Source organism: Lissotriton vulgaris, chromosome 12, assembly GCF_964263255.1.
Source record: "Lissotriton vulgaris chromosome 12, aLisVul1.2, whole genome shotgun sequence".
NCBI classification, from domain to species: Eukaryota; Metazoa; Chordata; class Amphibia; order Caudata; family Salamandridae; genus Lissotriton; species Lissotriton vulgaris.
The window spans coordinates 36,701,505-36,714,097 of record NC_141700.1 but is presented as its reverse complement, the minus strand read 5'-3'; the positions used below and the strand labels follow the sequence as shown (position 1 = coordinate 36,714,097).

The following is a 12,593-nucleotide window of genomic DNA, read 5'->3' as shown; positions in this document are numbered from 1 at the left end:
ACCCCCAGTCAATTTTTGACTGAACTTTTTCTATCGAGTCTTCGACTCCCGGTAAGGATGCCCGGGTTCAAGCCCTGCTCGAAGTGCGACCGACTGATGTCTGTCACGGACCCCCATGGCCAGTGCTTAGGCCTCGACCATGACGATCGAACCTGCTCCGACTGCTGGGCCCTGATGTCGAAGGCTAGGCGGGAGCGGTCCCGCAAGCGACTCGAGCTGAGGCAGTCTGCCCCGTGCCGCTCCAGGTCCCGGTCCCGGTCCCGGTCCCACGGGAGGTCGAGGGACAGGTCGCGAGGTCTGAGTCATCGATGCTCCGTGAGTGTATATCGGTCGTCAGGCTCCAAGTCCTCAGGTAAGAGGCATGAGAGGTCGGAGCGACGTCCACATTCTACCGACCCGACGCTCGCATGATGCGGCCGGGGGTTCGGGCGACACCGCCCACGAGGCTCCGTGGGAGTCTCAAGCGTCGCCGCCTGCCCCACACCTTCGGGTCCCTGGGCACGGCGCGACGCCGGAGGAGATAGAGCGGTACCTCATGGCCATGAGGTCCCTCCCTCCTCAGTCAGGTTCCGTGGCGCCTTCGGGCCAAACGGCCCCGACCGGAGGTTCAAGCGGGTCTGGTGCTTCGGCTCCGACGCCGCCGGGTGCTTCGGCCCGACGTGCTGGCGACTTCGGTCTCGGCGCCGCAGGACCTCACCGGATCCGCTTCTGGATCCGGGTCGTCGCCGGTCGACCTTACGACCTCACCGGCACCGGCCCAACGGGTGTCTCCCCCGGCGCCCGCTGTGGACGCCATCCCCAATGCCTCCTTCGTCCAACTCTGGCGCCGGAACGGCACCGCTGGGCGCCGCATCCGACGGCCTTTGGAGATTTGTATTTCCACGAGGAGGCCCCGTCTACTGATCCTGTTTTGCAGGGTACGGGTGAAAAGGAGGAGGATTGGGAGGGGTCTGAGGACCCTCAGGCACTAGATTGCCAGTCTCGACAGTCCTGGACATATGAGCTTGGGGAGGCCAGTCGTCTTGACACTTTGCCAGACACTGGATTTAGCTCCCCTCCGACTGTGGCTTCGGAGGCAGGCATAACATATAGTGTAGTGTTGACTAAGGCAGCTAAGGTCTTAAACCTTAAGCTCCCCGTCGCGGCCGTGAGGACTAACTTCCTCACTGAGGTCCTCAAACCGCAGTCAAGCTCCAGTGAGCCTCTGCTGCAGTTCAATGAGGCCTAGTGTGACGTTCTTGTGGGCACTTGGTCCAAGCCCGCCACAGTTCCGCCTGTGGATAGGAACGTGGCCAGAAGCTACCGCCCGGCCCCGGGCGACCCATGCTTTTTGTCCACCCACCCCACCCCGAGAGTCTGGTCATCCATTTTTTTTTTTTAAATATATTTTTATTGCAGGAATTAGCCAAAATTACATGTCGGACCAGCAATACAGTTACAGGAATAAAATAGTAGATACATCCGATCCCCCGTGAGAAAACGTCATGGGTACACAGCCATTCAGCCCACAACCCAAGGGTCGGGCGGCGAACACAGGTGGGGATCCCACGGGCTTCATCTGCTTTCTAGATCAACCTAACAAAAGGGCAAAAGAAACTCCCCCCCCCCCCCCCCCCCCAACAGCCCAATGATTCAACTTATTCCCCCCCCCCCCCCCCCAACCCCGCCATCAGTGTGTAGTAGTGTGTGTAGGAAGAGCCTATGGGAAAAACCCCAGATGACTATATTCATATCCGCATCGTGAACGGTTATCGGGACTCAGATTGTGCTGCATCTTCACCCTCGGAATCGCTGGAAGCGCAATAATCTCTAAGGGCCTGCACTAATGTCTCCCATTCCAGTGCTGATTCTAGCGCTCTCTCGTTGTGCTGCCGCCTAGCCAATTGGTATCGCAGAGTGCTCTCCCCCGCAGCCCATTTCAGAAGTTTGCTGTGCCACCGAACTCCCGTCGGACCAGAGAGTCTGGTCATCCATGCCTCCAACTCCCAGACTGCATTCCCGTCGGCCCGACCGTCAGGGAATGCAAGAGATACGAACAGTTCGGGAAGGTGTTCTCGTCTGTTAGCTTAGAGCTGTGGTCTGTGAATACCGCCTGTCTCTTGGGCCGCTACACCCACACTCTGTGGGACACGGATGCGGAGGTGCTGCCACAATGCCTGAAGGAGGTCCAGGCTAAACTCGCCCAAACCCTTACGGAGGGCTGAGATGCAGCACGCTTTTCTATCCGGTGTGAACAAGATGCAACGGACTCACTGGGCAGGGCGATGGCAACGACGGTGGTTCGACGCCACGCCTGGTTGCGGTCCGCCAACTTCTCGGCCGATTTCCAGGCCACACTCCTGGACATGCCGTTTGATGGCAGTCGCCTCTTCGGTGACCAGGCAGACCATGCGCTAGAACGTTTTAAGGACTCCAGGGCTACGGCCATGTCCTTGGGTCTCACGGCCCCACGCCAGCAATCGGGTGCCTTTCGCTCCTTTCATGGCCACGGAAGGGGCGCCCCCCACGTACTGCCAGCCACGCGCCGCAAAATATTCAACAGCGCGGTGGCGGACGTGGAAACCGCCGTGGCGGCGGTCAGGGACAACGGCGAGGCCAGTCCACACCTCCCACAGCAGCACCTGCCTCAAAACCTTCCTAGTCCGAGTTTTCAGGCCCATGTGACACCTGTGGGAGGCCGGGTTCGCCATCACCTCTCCCACTGGCGCACAGTTACTTCGGACAGGTGGGTGCTGCAGATCGTCCGAAGGGGCTACTCCCTCCCCTTCGAGGCGACCCCCTCCATCCATGCCACTGCAATGCCACCGCGTGTCGGGGGATCACTTGCAACTTCTGCAAGAGGAAGTCACGGCCCTCTTGGCCAAGGGGGCCATCGAGCACGTTCTCCCGCTACTTCCTGGTACCCAAGAAGGGCAAAGGGGGCTACGCCCTATCTTGGACCTGCGGAACGGCTTCCTCCGGAAGGAGAAGTTCAAGATGCTGACTTTGGCTCAGGTCCTAGCTGCCCTGAACCCGAAAGACTGGATGGTAGCGTTGGACTTGCAGGACGCTTATTTTCACATCCCCGTCCTGCCTGCCCACCGGCGTTACCTGCGGTTCACGGTAGGCCAAGAGCACTTTCAGTTTACCGTGCTCCCCTTCGGCCTTACCAGCGCCCCACGGGTGTTCACAAAAGTGATGACGGTGGTCGCATCTCATCTGCGCAGGTTAGGGGTTTCAGTCTTCCCCTACCTCGACGACTGGTTGTTGAAGGCGGGCTCGCCCCAGACAGTCGTCAGCCACCTCCAGACGATGGCCGACCTCTTGCACCTGCTGGGGTTCTCCATCAATGTGCCGAAGTCACACCTGTGTCCCTCTCAAAAGCTCCTCTTCATAGGAGCGGTTCTCAACTCTGTGCAATTTCGGGTTTATCCCCCCGAGCAGCGGGTTCGGGATATTCAGGCTCTGATTCCGATCTCTCAGCCTTTATCCCGAGTCTCGGTCAGGTTGACTCTGCGGCTTCTGGGGCTGATGGCTTCCTGCATCCTTCTGGTGCATCACGCCCGATGGCGGATGCGGGCTTTGCAGTGGGACCTGAAGTTTCAGTGGGCCCAGCATCAGGGCAACCTGTCCGACCATGTCCTGATCTCTGAGGGCACTGCAAGACCGCTGCAGTGGTGGCTCACGGAGCGCTATTGGGTCAGCGTGCTTTTTAAACTGCACCGGGAATCTCCTCCACGTGTGCAGCTCAATGGTTTATGTGCGTTTTGACGGTGGAATGGTTTGACTTGTTATCTAAAATAAATCCTGAGAGGGGGAAAAATGGTTGGAAACAACTCAAACTTTTTTTTAAAGGCATACAGCTTGTTGTCAAGACATCTTCTCTTTTGTGGCCAAAATCTGGACATGGTAGTATCTAGCTTTTTACCTTCTGTTCTATTGGTCAGGCAGTGTAATACTTTGTCACATTTTTAATTTAACCATCACTGAATGTAAAGGGTCCTGATGTGAGATAATCCTCAAAGCAAGCAGGCTTAAAATTCAAAACCGCAAGTAAAACATAGAATTCAGAACGAATGATTAATATGCTGTTAGGACTCGCGAATGAACCTGAAGTAAGAAAATACAGGAGATAATATGTGGGGTTAAAATGGATGTCTAAATAAGGACAGTGTTTATATAAAATGATAATGTGGCTCGTTTTTGGTTACAAAGGGACCTGCTGCATGAAGAACTTTGCCTGTAGTAAAGCAAGAGTAACTGTCTGTGGTCAGTCAAGAATAAACCATAAACCCGGTATTTGTAAAGCGCATACTAATCACCCATAAGGGTCTCAAGGTGCTGGGGGCCGTCGGGAAGATTAAGCGAGCTATTTCCCAGAGTCACATGGTGGTGGGCTAACCTGGCACCGGGGATCGAACCGTGATCCCGTGCACCGGAGTCAGCCGCCCTGGCCGCTGCACCACACCTATTCCCAGGAATGGATTTCCTATTGTCCATTCTTCAAGAACAAGGCATTGAACTAAGGTCTTGAGGTCCTGCGCCTACAGGGACACTACTTTTCCTCTGGTTACAAATGAGGGTTTGGCAACTTTTTTTCAGATTGCTCTAGTAAAGAAACTGCCCCAATGGGCAATACATCTGTGTGCCTTTTACGTCGAGCCTACCAGACCTCGCATACCGTCTGCTGCCAGCCTAATTGTGAACTTACCAAGAACATAATGGTGTTTGAGGCCTGCCCATTCTTTAGTGTTGGTTGGCATTCTGATCACTCATTTGCTAGTATATTTAAAGGCTTGCCTTATCCATCTTGTGTCTGGCCAAAACCTGGAGCGTTGTCCCTTCACTTTTGTCCTTCTGCTGCTCACATTTAGGGACCCACTTTTTTTCTTTTGATTTACGCACTCTTTGAAAGTGTGCTTTCTCCAGCTTCCTTTCTCGTGTACGTCTCTTAACCCTCACTCTTTGTATTCATTTTTACCACTCACTGATATCTTCCTACCACCCTCCGTGGTGCACTGCCATCGTATGTTTCTCCCCCTGTTGCTTTGTCGCCTATGTGCTTCTCTCCTACCTGCCCCACTGTCCTCTGCACATTTGGTACCCCCCACACTGTACATTGTTTTTCCCATTGCTTCTCCTCCCCACTGCTTTCTTCTGTTTCTTCTTTCACCCTTACATGCATTGCTTCCCCTCTCTGCTCTGATTTGCTTCTTTTCACACCCGCCCTCCTTACTTGCACGTTGTACTGACCATCTCGCACTGTTACTCCACCCCCAAATAATGCTAAAATAAAAATCTCTTGCGCCATTTTGTAGGTGCATGCATAGTGTTTGTTCATACAAACACAATTGATGTTGTCAATTTGTTTTCCTGAAGTCACTTATGAGGGCTTTATAGATTTGTCTTTGGGAGTCGAGAAGCATTTTTATGTTGTAAAAAAAAAAATTTTTTAAATCCCTTGCAGGCACATTTACCTTACCTTGATTTTGATTTACCCTAGCCTCCTAGGGTTTATTGGGTTGCCCAAATTGTTGTCAGTGGACTATAAAATTAATCACTTGCAAAATTAATTCAGTTGTAGATATTTGTTTCAGGTGCCTGCTTGAATAGTGTGCCTACAGCAAAAAATGTTGTCTTATCTTTAAGCTGACGTGTCATACTGAACAAGAGGATCTTGTTTATGTAGTACTAATTTGACAAGCCTTCCTATAGTGGGATATTATAGTTTTTGTGAGTAACGTTTGGACCGCAGAAGTTTGTGGCTGGGCATGATCAGCAGTTTTCATTGCAGTGGGTATTTGCACGTTTCCAATGCCACAGTTATGTCTGTACCAACACTGCGCTAGATACTCCACATCTGAGAATATCAGGCCTTCACTATGAGGTCTGGAGGGGCCAACATTAGTGTACATAAACTAGAGACCTAAACAGAACTTGCTTAAAGCCTTTTTTATTAAAGTGTAAGATGATTATCCATTGTATATTAGTTCTGAAGCTCTGAGGTTTTTGCATGAGCAGTGCCCTGGCATAAGGGATTTTGAGTTATGTTCTAGATAGGATGTCCTAATGTCTTTTGCCAAACTTGGAACATTTTGAGACCATTACTGATGCAAGCTGGTGTGTGATGGTTGATTGAAAGTTGAATTGCTCCGGACAGTTCCACCTTTTTGTGGCTAAGAGTATGGCTTAGCTATGGCATGCAAGGATGCTAAGTTAAAGGTAGGAGAAGCGAGTGAAGGTGTGGTAGAATTCAATGCAAAGGCAGACATGAAGAGTCTCCAAGGCACAGTGAGCATGTGCACTGGAGCCATCAGTGTGCGCTTGTTGTTCAGTCCAAATGAGGAATTTAGTTTTTTACTTCAGTGTTTCAATGACTGTAAGGAATCATCTTGCTGAAGGTATGTTCTCTTTTGCAGATCAAGAACATGGTGGCAGTGCTGGAAGTGATCTCCAGTTTGGAGAAATTCCCCATCACCAAAGAGGCACTTGAGGTAAAGGATTTTGAACATTGGGTCCTCCGAGATAAACAGCTAGGGAATAGCCTACAGCTTTTGTAGAAGTAGCATCAATTGTCTGCAGCGTTTACCACCCCACACTGGTAGGGAAAAGCTGGAAGACACTTTCTCCCTCCCTAGCAACAGATCCTTGAATGATCAGTGGAAAGATACAATTGCAGCCACACAGGTTGATTCAGGTTTGTACATCACTGACCTGTGATCTAGGTTGATTTGACAAAGATTAAGGTAGTGTTTCATAACCAAGCGAAGTGTATTGAGAGACAAAAAGGCTTATTCATGGCAGTGGCCTTTTCTTGGTAGAAATTATGGTCTGACTGACCTGGCTAGAGACAAAGGCCTGAAGGGTTTGGTAGTGAGTAAAAGTTCCTTAAAGAAGCCAGACTTAAATGACAGTTGCAGTTACATTGTAGTAGATCTGCAAGACTGCACTAAGTGTTTTGCAGGAAAATCTCATACCTCTTATAATTTAAGGTGTAGGACGTACTGATAGTTTTCTGTCAGTCTGGACCTGGGGGGGGTCTCAACCTTTTCTGTAATAAGATCTACTTATGTTCAATGACAATCATGCTGATCTACTATTATTCGCGTTGTATAGAGACCACATAAGATAGAATTACATTAGTGGCCACCTTGTGTAAGGTTGTGAGCAGTGTTCGTCAGTGCATCAGGCAGGGTTGCCAGCAGTAATGCAAAAAAGGTATTTCAACTTGGTATGCCACTGCACGGGTACTGAATACCAGTCTTAGCTGCAGTACCCCTGGCACTAAGGTCATAATACGAGTAATAAAGCCTCCCCTGCGCTACACGATTTGCCACTAAAATGTCATCTTTACATATACATTGGAAGTTCAACCATGTTTCTCGAACCATTAGTTATTTCATCATCAGTAAACCCTTTTCAATTTTGGTATATGTATGTTACTTCATCCATGCAAAAGCATCTAACTTAGTAGGCTATGCTGCACATAGGAGAGCTAATCGCAGGTAGCTGGAGAGCTACCAGTAGCTCACAAGCTACTCTGAGATCTGGTCCGGACACCAATATAAATGGGCAGTATTCTTGCACATTTTACTGTCTTAGGTGTGTTGCTCTTCATATCTCCAGCTGGCATCCTAAAATGGCATGACCATTCACAGAATTTAGTATGAGTTTGTGTACTCCGCTTTCTCTCCATATGTGCATTAAGATGTGTGCCTCGTTACAGTACTTAAAGAAATTTATTATCGATAATAAATCCAACATGTGAACAGAAGCAAAGAATTAATCTTAGTATTTATCATGTAATTGTAGGCAGCACCAAGATGAACTGATAGGCAAGTGCTCCAAGTATAAGGTTAAGTGTCTGAAAACTAGTGTAGCCTGCGGGAAATGATGATCAAAAGAAAAGCAAAGTCAAAAAGAAAGTAGTGATTTAGCTGGGGGTGTCATGTAACTAGTTAGCATTGAGGAATTTTCTTGGTTATCAGCATTAACAGAGGAAACCACCTGGACACTGAAAGGATTCTGTGGGTGGTAATGCATGACCGTTCTTAGTTGTCGGAGAGATTTGTCTAGTTAGAGCAAGACGGGGATAATGGATGGTGATGACTAAAAGACCTGCCATCCGCACATCTCTTCCTTCAAAGATTCTTGAGCAGTGTAAGAGCCAAATGTGGATAGACAGATAACAGTATTTAACATGCATTTTACCTTAATGGGTGAACATGTCCGTCATGTTTTGAATGCAGAACTGTAGCCCTTGAACTCTGGACTGGAGGTGAAGTGATGAGAGAAGTGAGCTTAAAGTTCTGTTTTAAACCCTGATGTTCAAGACTTGTCCATGAATAGCCTTATTCTAGGGTCTTGCACCTAGCATCACTGCCAACATGCACTCTCGTTGACCCTCCCTTTTATTCTAACATTTCTACTGGAGTGGTAATATGGAAAAAAGTATGGAGCAATTATTTTGTTCTCCCTCATTGACACCACCCACTTGCCATTTCATGTGGAAAAAGTGTCTGAGCTCTATTGATGCAGTTGATGCACATCCAGAGGTCTGGGTCGCAGCTCCCTGAGAAGACGGATGGGTCCTTTCAGTAGAAGCTCAGTTGTTGTTGTTTTTTTTTTTGGTAATGCTTTTATCGACTGGCCTGTGGTTTTAGACCAGCACAAAATAGTTGTGTAAGGTGTATCCCGCGATCCCTGTGAAATGGTTTGTTCATGTTTTCACCCTTTCCCTAATTTGAACTTCGTACTCTGCAAAATAATTCTGCAGGGCATGTGTGCCCCTAAATTTCATGTTACTCCCTTTACTGGTGGTAACAAGCTCTGCCCCATTAGACCTAGCACGGTACTACTTACTAAATGAAGTTGTGTGGCCTTTTAGAGCCATTGAACTGCAGAACTGGCATATATTGAAATTAAATTTGAAGATAAAGGGACTGGCCCTTTTTTGTAGCATGTATAGGGTTTGAAAATTTTCAGTTAGTTACATTCTAATCTCCAATCGACTGTTTGTCTCTGCTAGTAGGGATATACTGGGCCCCCATAGAACGTTAGATTTTAAGCTGTAGGTTGTGCAGATAACACTGTGTAAATATTAATCATATATATATATATATATGTATCTCTTAAATGGTTTTGTTTTTTGTTGTAGGAAACCAGATTGGGTAAGCTAATCAATGATGTCAGGAAGAAGACGAAAAATGAGGATCTTGCCAAGCGTGCCAAGAAATTGCTACGGAATTGGCAAAAACTTATTGAACCTGTGACTCAAGGCGACCCAGTCCCAAACAGGGTGCCAATCCCACCAGGATCGGCAAATGGTGGTGCTCCCATGTGTAAACAGGAGCCACTGCTTGTAACAACTCCTGTGGGAGCAAAACCCGTTCAGGAACTGAAAAGCCGGAACGATATACAGAGACTAAACTCTCCGAAGAGTGATAAAGTGGGCACCCGCAAAAGAAAGGGTGACCACAAAGATGGACTCCAAGCCCCTCCTTCCAAAGTTTCTAAAACTAGCCACGAGTCTGTGCAGAATTCCTCTCCACCAACTAATGGCATTGGCAGCAGTCCAGAATCTCCTTTTCCCACTCCTCCTGATGGGACCCTACTCGCAGGAGGTGACCGAGGCCGTGCTGAACACAATGAGAATGATAAACACAGTAAGATTCCAGTGAACGCTGTGAGGCCACATACCAGTTCTCCAGGACTTGTGAAACCTTCAAGCACTTCCTTGTTAAAGACTGCTGTGCTGCAGCAGCATGAAAAGTCAGAAGGGACCGTGTCGCACCAACCGAAGAGTCCACGTGGCTCCTCATTTAGTCCTCGGACCGCTAGACAAGAAGCGCTTGGTCGCCAGCATACAACCTATGCACCAAAGGGCTCCATGCCTAGTCCCTCTCAAAGGACCCATTGCACAGAAGGAGCACAGGTGGCATCACCCCTTTGTGTGACGCAACCCTTCACCCCGCCAATGCAATCAAAAAGACTGGAGAGTGTGCCTATGCAGCTGAATGCTTCTCCACTTCGTCAAGAACAAGGGACGCCTGAAGGTTCTCATTGGCACGGAGTTGGAACGCCGCAACCACACACGCCTCACGGCTCCAAAACCACCTGTGGCCCCAGTGCGGGGGAATTGCTGATGGCACGTGTTGGGCTTTCCCCAGACTCTTCTAAAATGGATAGTGATGACCCAGCCTCTGGTTCGGACAGTAAAAAGAAACACAAATCCCGCGCCAAAGACCATCACATGGTGAGTTTGGAAGGACAGGTTCTAGAAGGTTCTGGAAGGGGGTCTGTGAAGTTAAAAGAACGGAAGCTCACATTCGATCCCTTAACTGGACAGATTAAACCCTTAACCCAGAAAGATTTTCTGCAGGCGGGAAGCCCAGCACTTGTTGAACAGCACAGGACAGAAGTGGACACGCCGGACCCCAAAACCAACCTGCAGAGTCCCTTTGAACACACAAACTGGAAAGAGTTGTCCAAAAACGAAATTATCCGATCCTATATAAATACACAGCAGAACGTACTTGGCATCTCTAATGCTCAGATCCCTGGAGCACATTATTTTATGTCAGAATGTCTAAAGGAGGAAGAAAGCACTAAACGAGAAGCCCGAAAGACTCATGTGTTGGTACCCAACAGCTTTCCCACAGACCTGCCAGGGCTTACTAGGGAGGTCACGAACGCTGACATCACCCGAATACACGAACAGCACTGGCCGGGGGTGAATGGTTTTCATGACACACAGGGTAACTGGTACGATTGGACGCAGTGCATATCTTTAGATCCTCATGGGGATGATGGTAGACTAAGTATCCTACCTTACGTCTGCCTAGACTGAGTACAGGATTGCTAAGAAATGTGCTTTCCAATCTGCAAATGGGCTATCTCAAATAACCGGCAGATAACATGCCACTAAATAGGGAGAACAGCCTCGTGGCGAGACGGGCCTGGCAAACAAGAGGGTCATAGAGGATCATTGTCCGTGCCTGTTCCTCCAGCAAAGATCCCCCTTCTTTTGTAAATTGCTGCTACCAGTTTACTAACAAAATGAAAATTGCAAAAGAAGGCTCTAAGGTCATTCTGTTCAGGGGTCCCCCAACTACATAGCAAACCAGCTATTAAAAAAAGTGTTAGTCTCCCTTCTTCTGTGCCCCCAATGAGGGAAACTTAGATCTGACACCTTCCCAAAGGCCTGGAGAAGAGTTTTATGGGCAGGTACATGGAGCTTTTTGTGGGAAAAGAGGAAAAACAAGTTTTCGTAATAAAGTACGCATCTATTTATTTGAAATGTACTCCCTCCCCCGTTTACTTTTCCTTTATTTTCTTTGGCAGTGAAAAGGTCCTAGACTAAAAGATGTGCAAATCCTGTTTTATTTTGCAACACGCATCCCCTGTTTAACATGATTGCTTTCTTTCAAACAAATTATATATGACGTGGTGCAACAGATTTTTTTTTTTTTTTTTTAGTTTAAGCAGCAGTGTTGAACTGCAGGCTGGTTACAAGTTGAAGCTTCACATTCCATAGGCATCCATTTATTGAGTCTGGTTTCAGTCATTGTCCAGTTTGAGGGATATTCTGCAAAAAAAAAAGTTTCAGTGAATGTTTAAGTACACGTTTTACCTCCCTCCACCAGCCAAATAGTTTTTCTCCTCCCCGTTTGCAAATTTCTATAAATGCGTTTCATTGAGAGTACTAAACACACAGAATAACTATGGGTGCTAACCAGTTTTGTCGCTGTACTACCAGAAGGTGGAATAAAGGCCAGGGGTTTGTATGCTGGAGATACACTTGTTACCATTCCTTTAGATATTGTTTGCCTTATGGAGAACCATCATAAAGAAGAAAACGCGATTTGCAAAAAACAGAGCCTTAGTGAATGTACAGTACACAGACTTCTGTGTTCCCGGGACGCAGAAGGGAGCAACTTTGCTATTTGGTCCTTTAAGTGGACGCATTGTGATATAAATGTGGAAAAAATAAAAAAATTTGCACAAACCTGTGTGGGTTTATGATCTGACACTACTGCCTTTTTTTAACCTATCCAGGTTAACAGATGTGCTTGAAATGTTTTGCTGGCAATTTTCTGAATAATTTTAGATTGACGACTTGTAGGATGGCTTTTTTCCTGAGTGATTGCAGTGAAGAAAAATCTGAGGTAGGTGATAAAAGAAGGTGCCATAGATGGGTTCCCCATACAGCCGCTCTGTGTGACCATTTTCATGTGCAATCGATATACCCGGAGATGTTGACACTTTCATTCACCGATTCAAAGCTTAAAATAGTTTCTCTTGTTTATTTGGGTACATGAGTTCCTTTTGTCTCTATAAAGCCACCTCTGAATATGTTGTAGACTGTAACAAAAAGTCCCCCCACTATGTGTCAGACATGGAGGTAATCTTGAAACTGCCAGACTAGACCGTAACATACTGACTATTATGACACAATTTTTTCTATTTAAGTCTGGGAATGTGAATTGTTCCAGTAACGTGTTGTCTTTCCTAAATTGAGAATAGGTCGGTACTGGTGGACAACCCCTGTATACCCCCCTGCATGCGCATTTTAGCAAATAGTCTGATGGAATGTGAACTTTAGGGCAGATATG

At 47.8% G+C, this 12,593-nt stretch overlaps 1 protein-coding gene across 1 annotated transcript in view; it reads left to right on the top strand.

Annotated features, from left to right (window-relative positions):
- Positions 1-11,986, top strand: part of MED26 (mediator complex subunit 26) — a 116,439-nt gene extending 104,453 nt beyond the window's left edge. The window contains exons 2-3 of the mRNA XM_086946932.1: positions 6,399-6,473; positions 9,137-11,986. Coding sequence (XP_086803058.1) covers positions 6,399-6,473; positions 9,137-10,828 — 1,767 coding nt within the window. The 3' untranslated portion in view covers positions 10,829-11,986. The remainder of the gene's footprint in view (positions 1-6,398; positions 6,474-9,136) is intronic.
- The last annotated feature ends 607 nt before the right edge of the window (positions 11,987-12,593 follow it).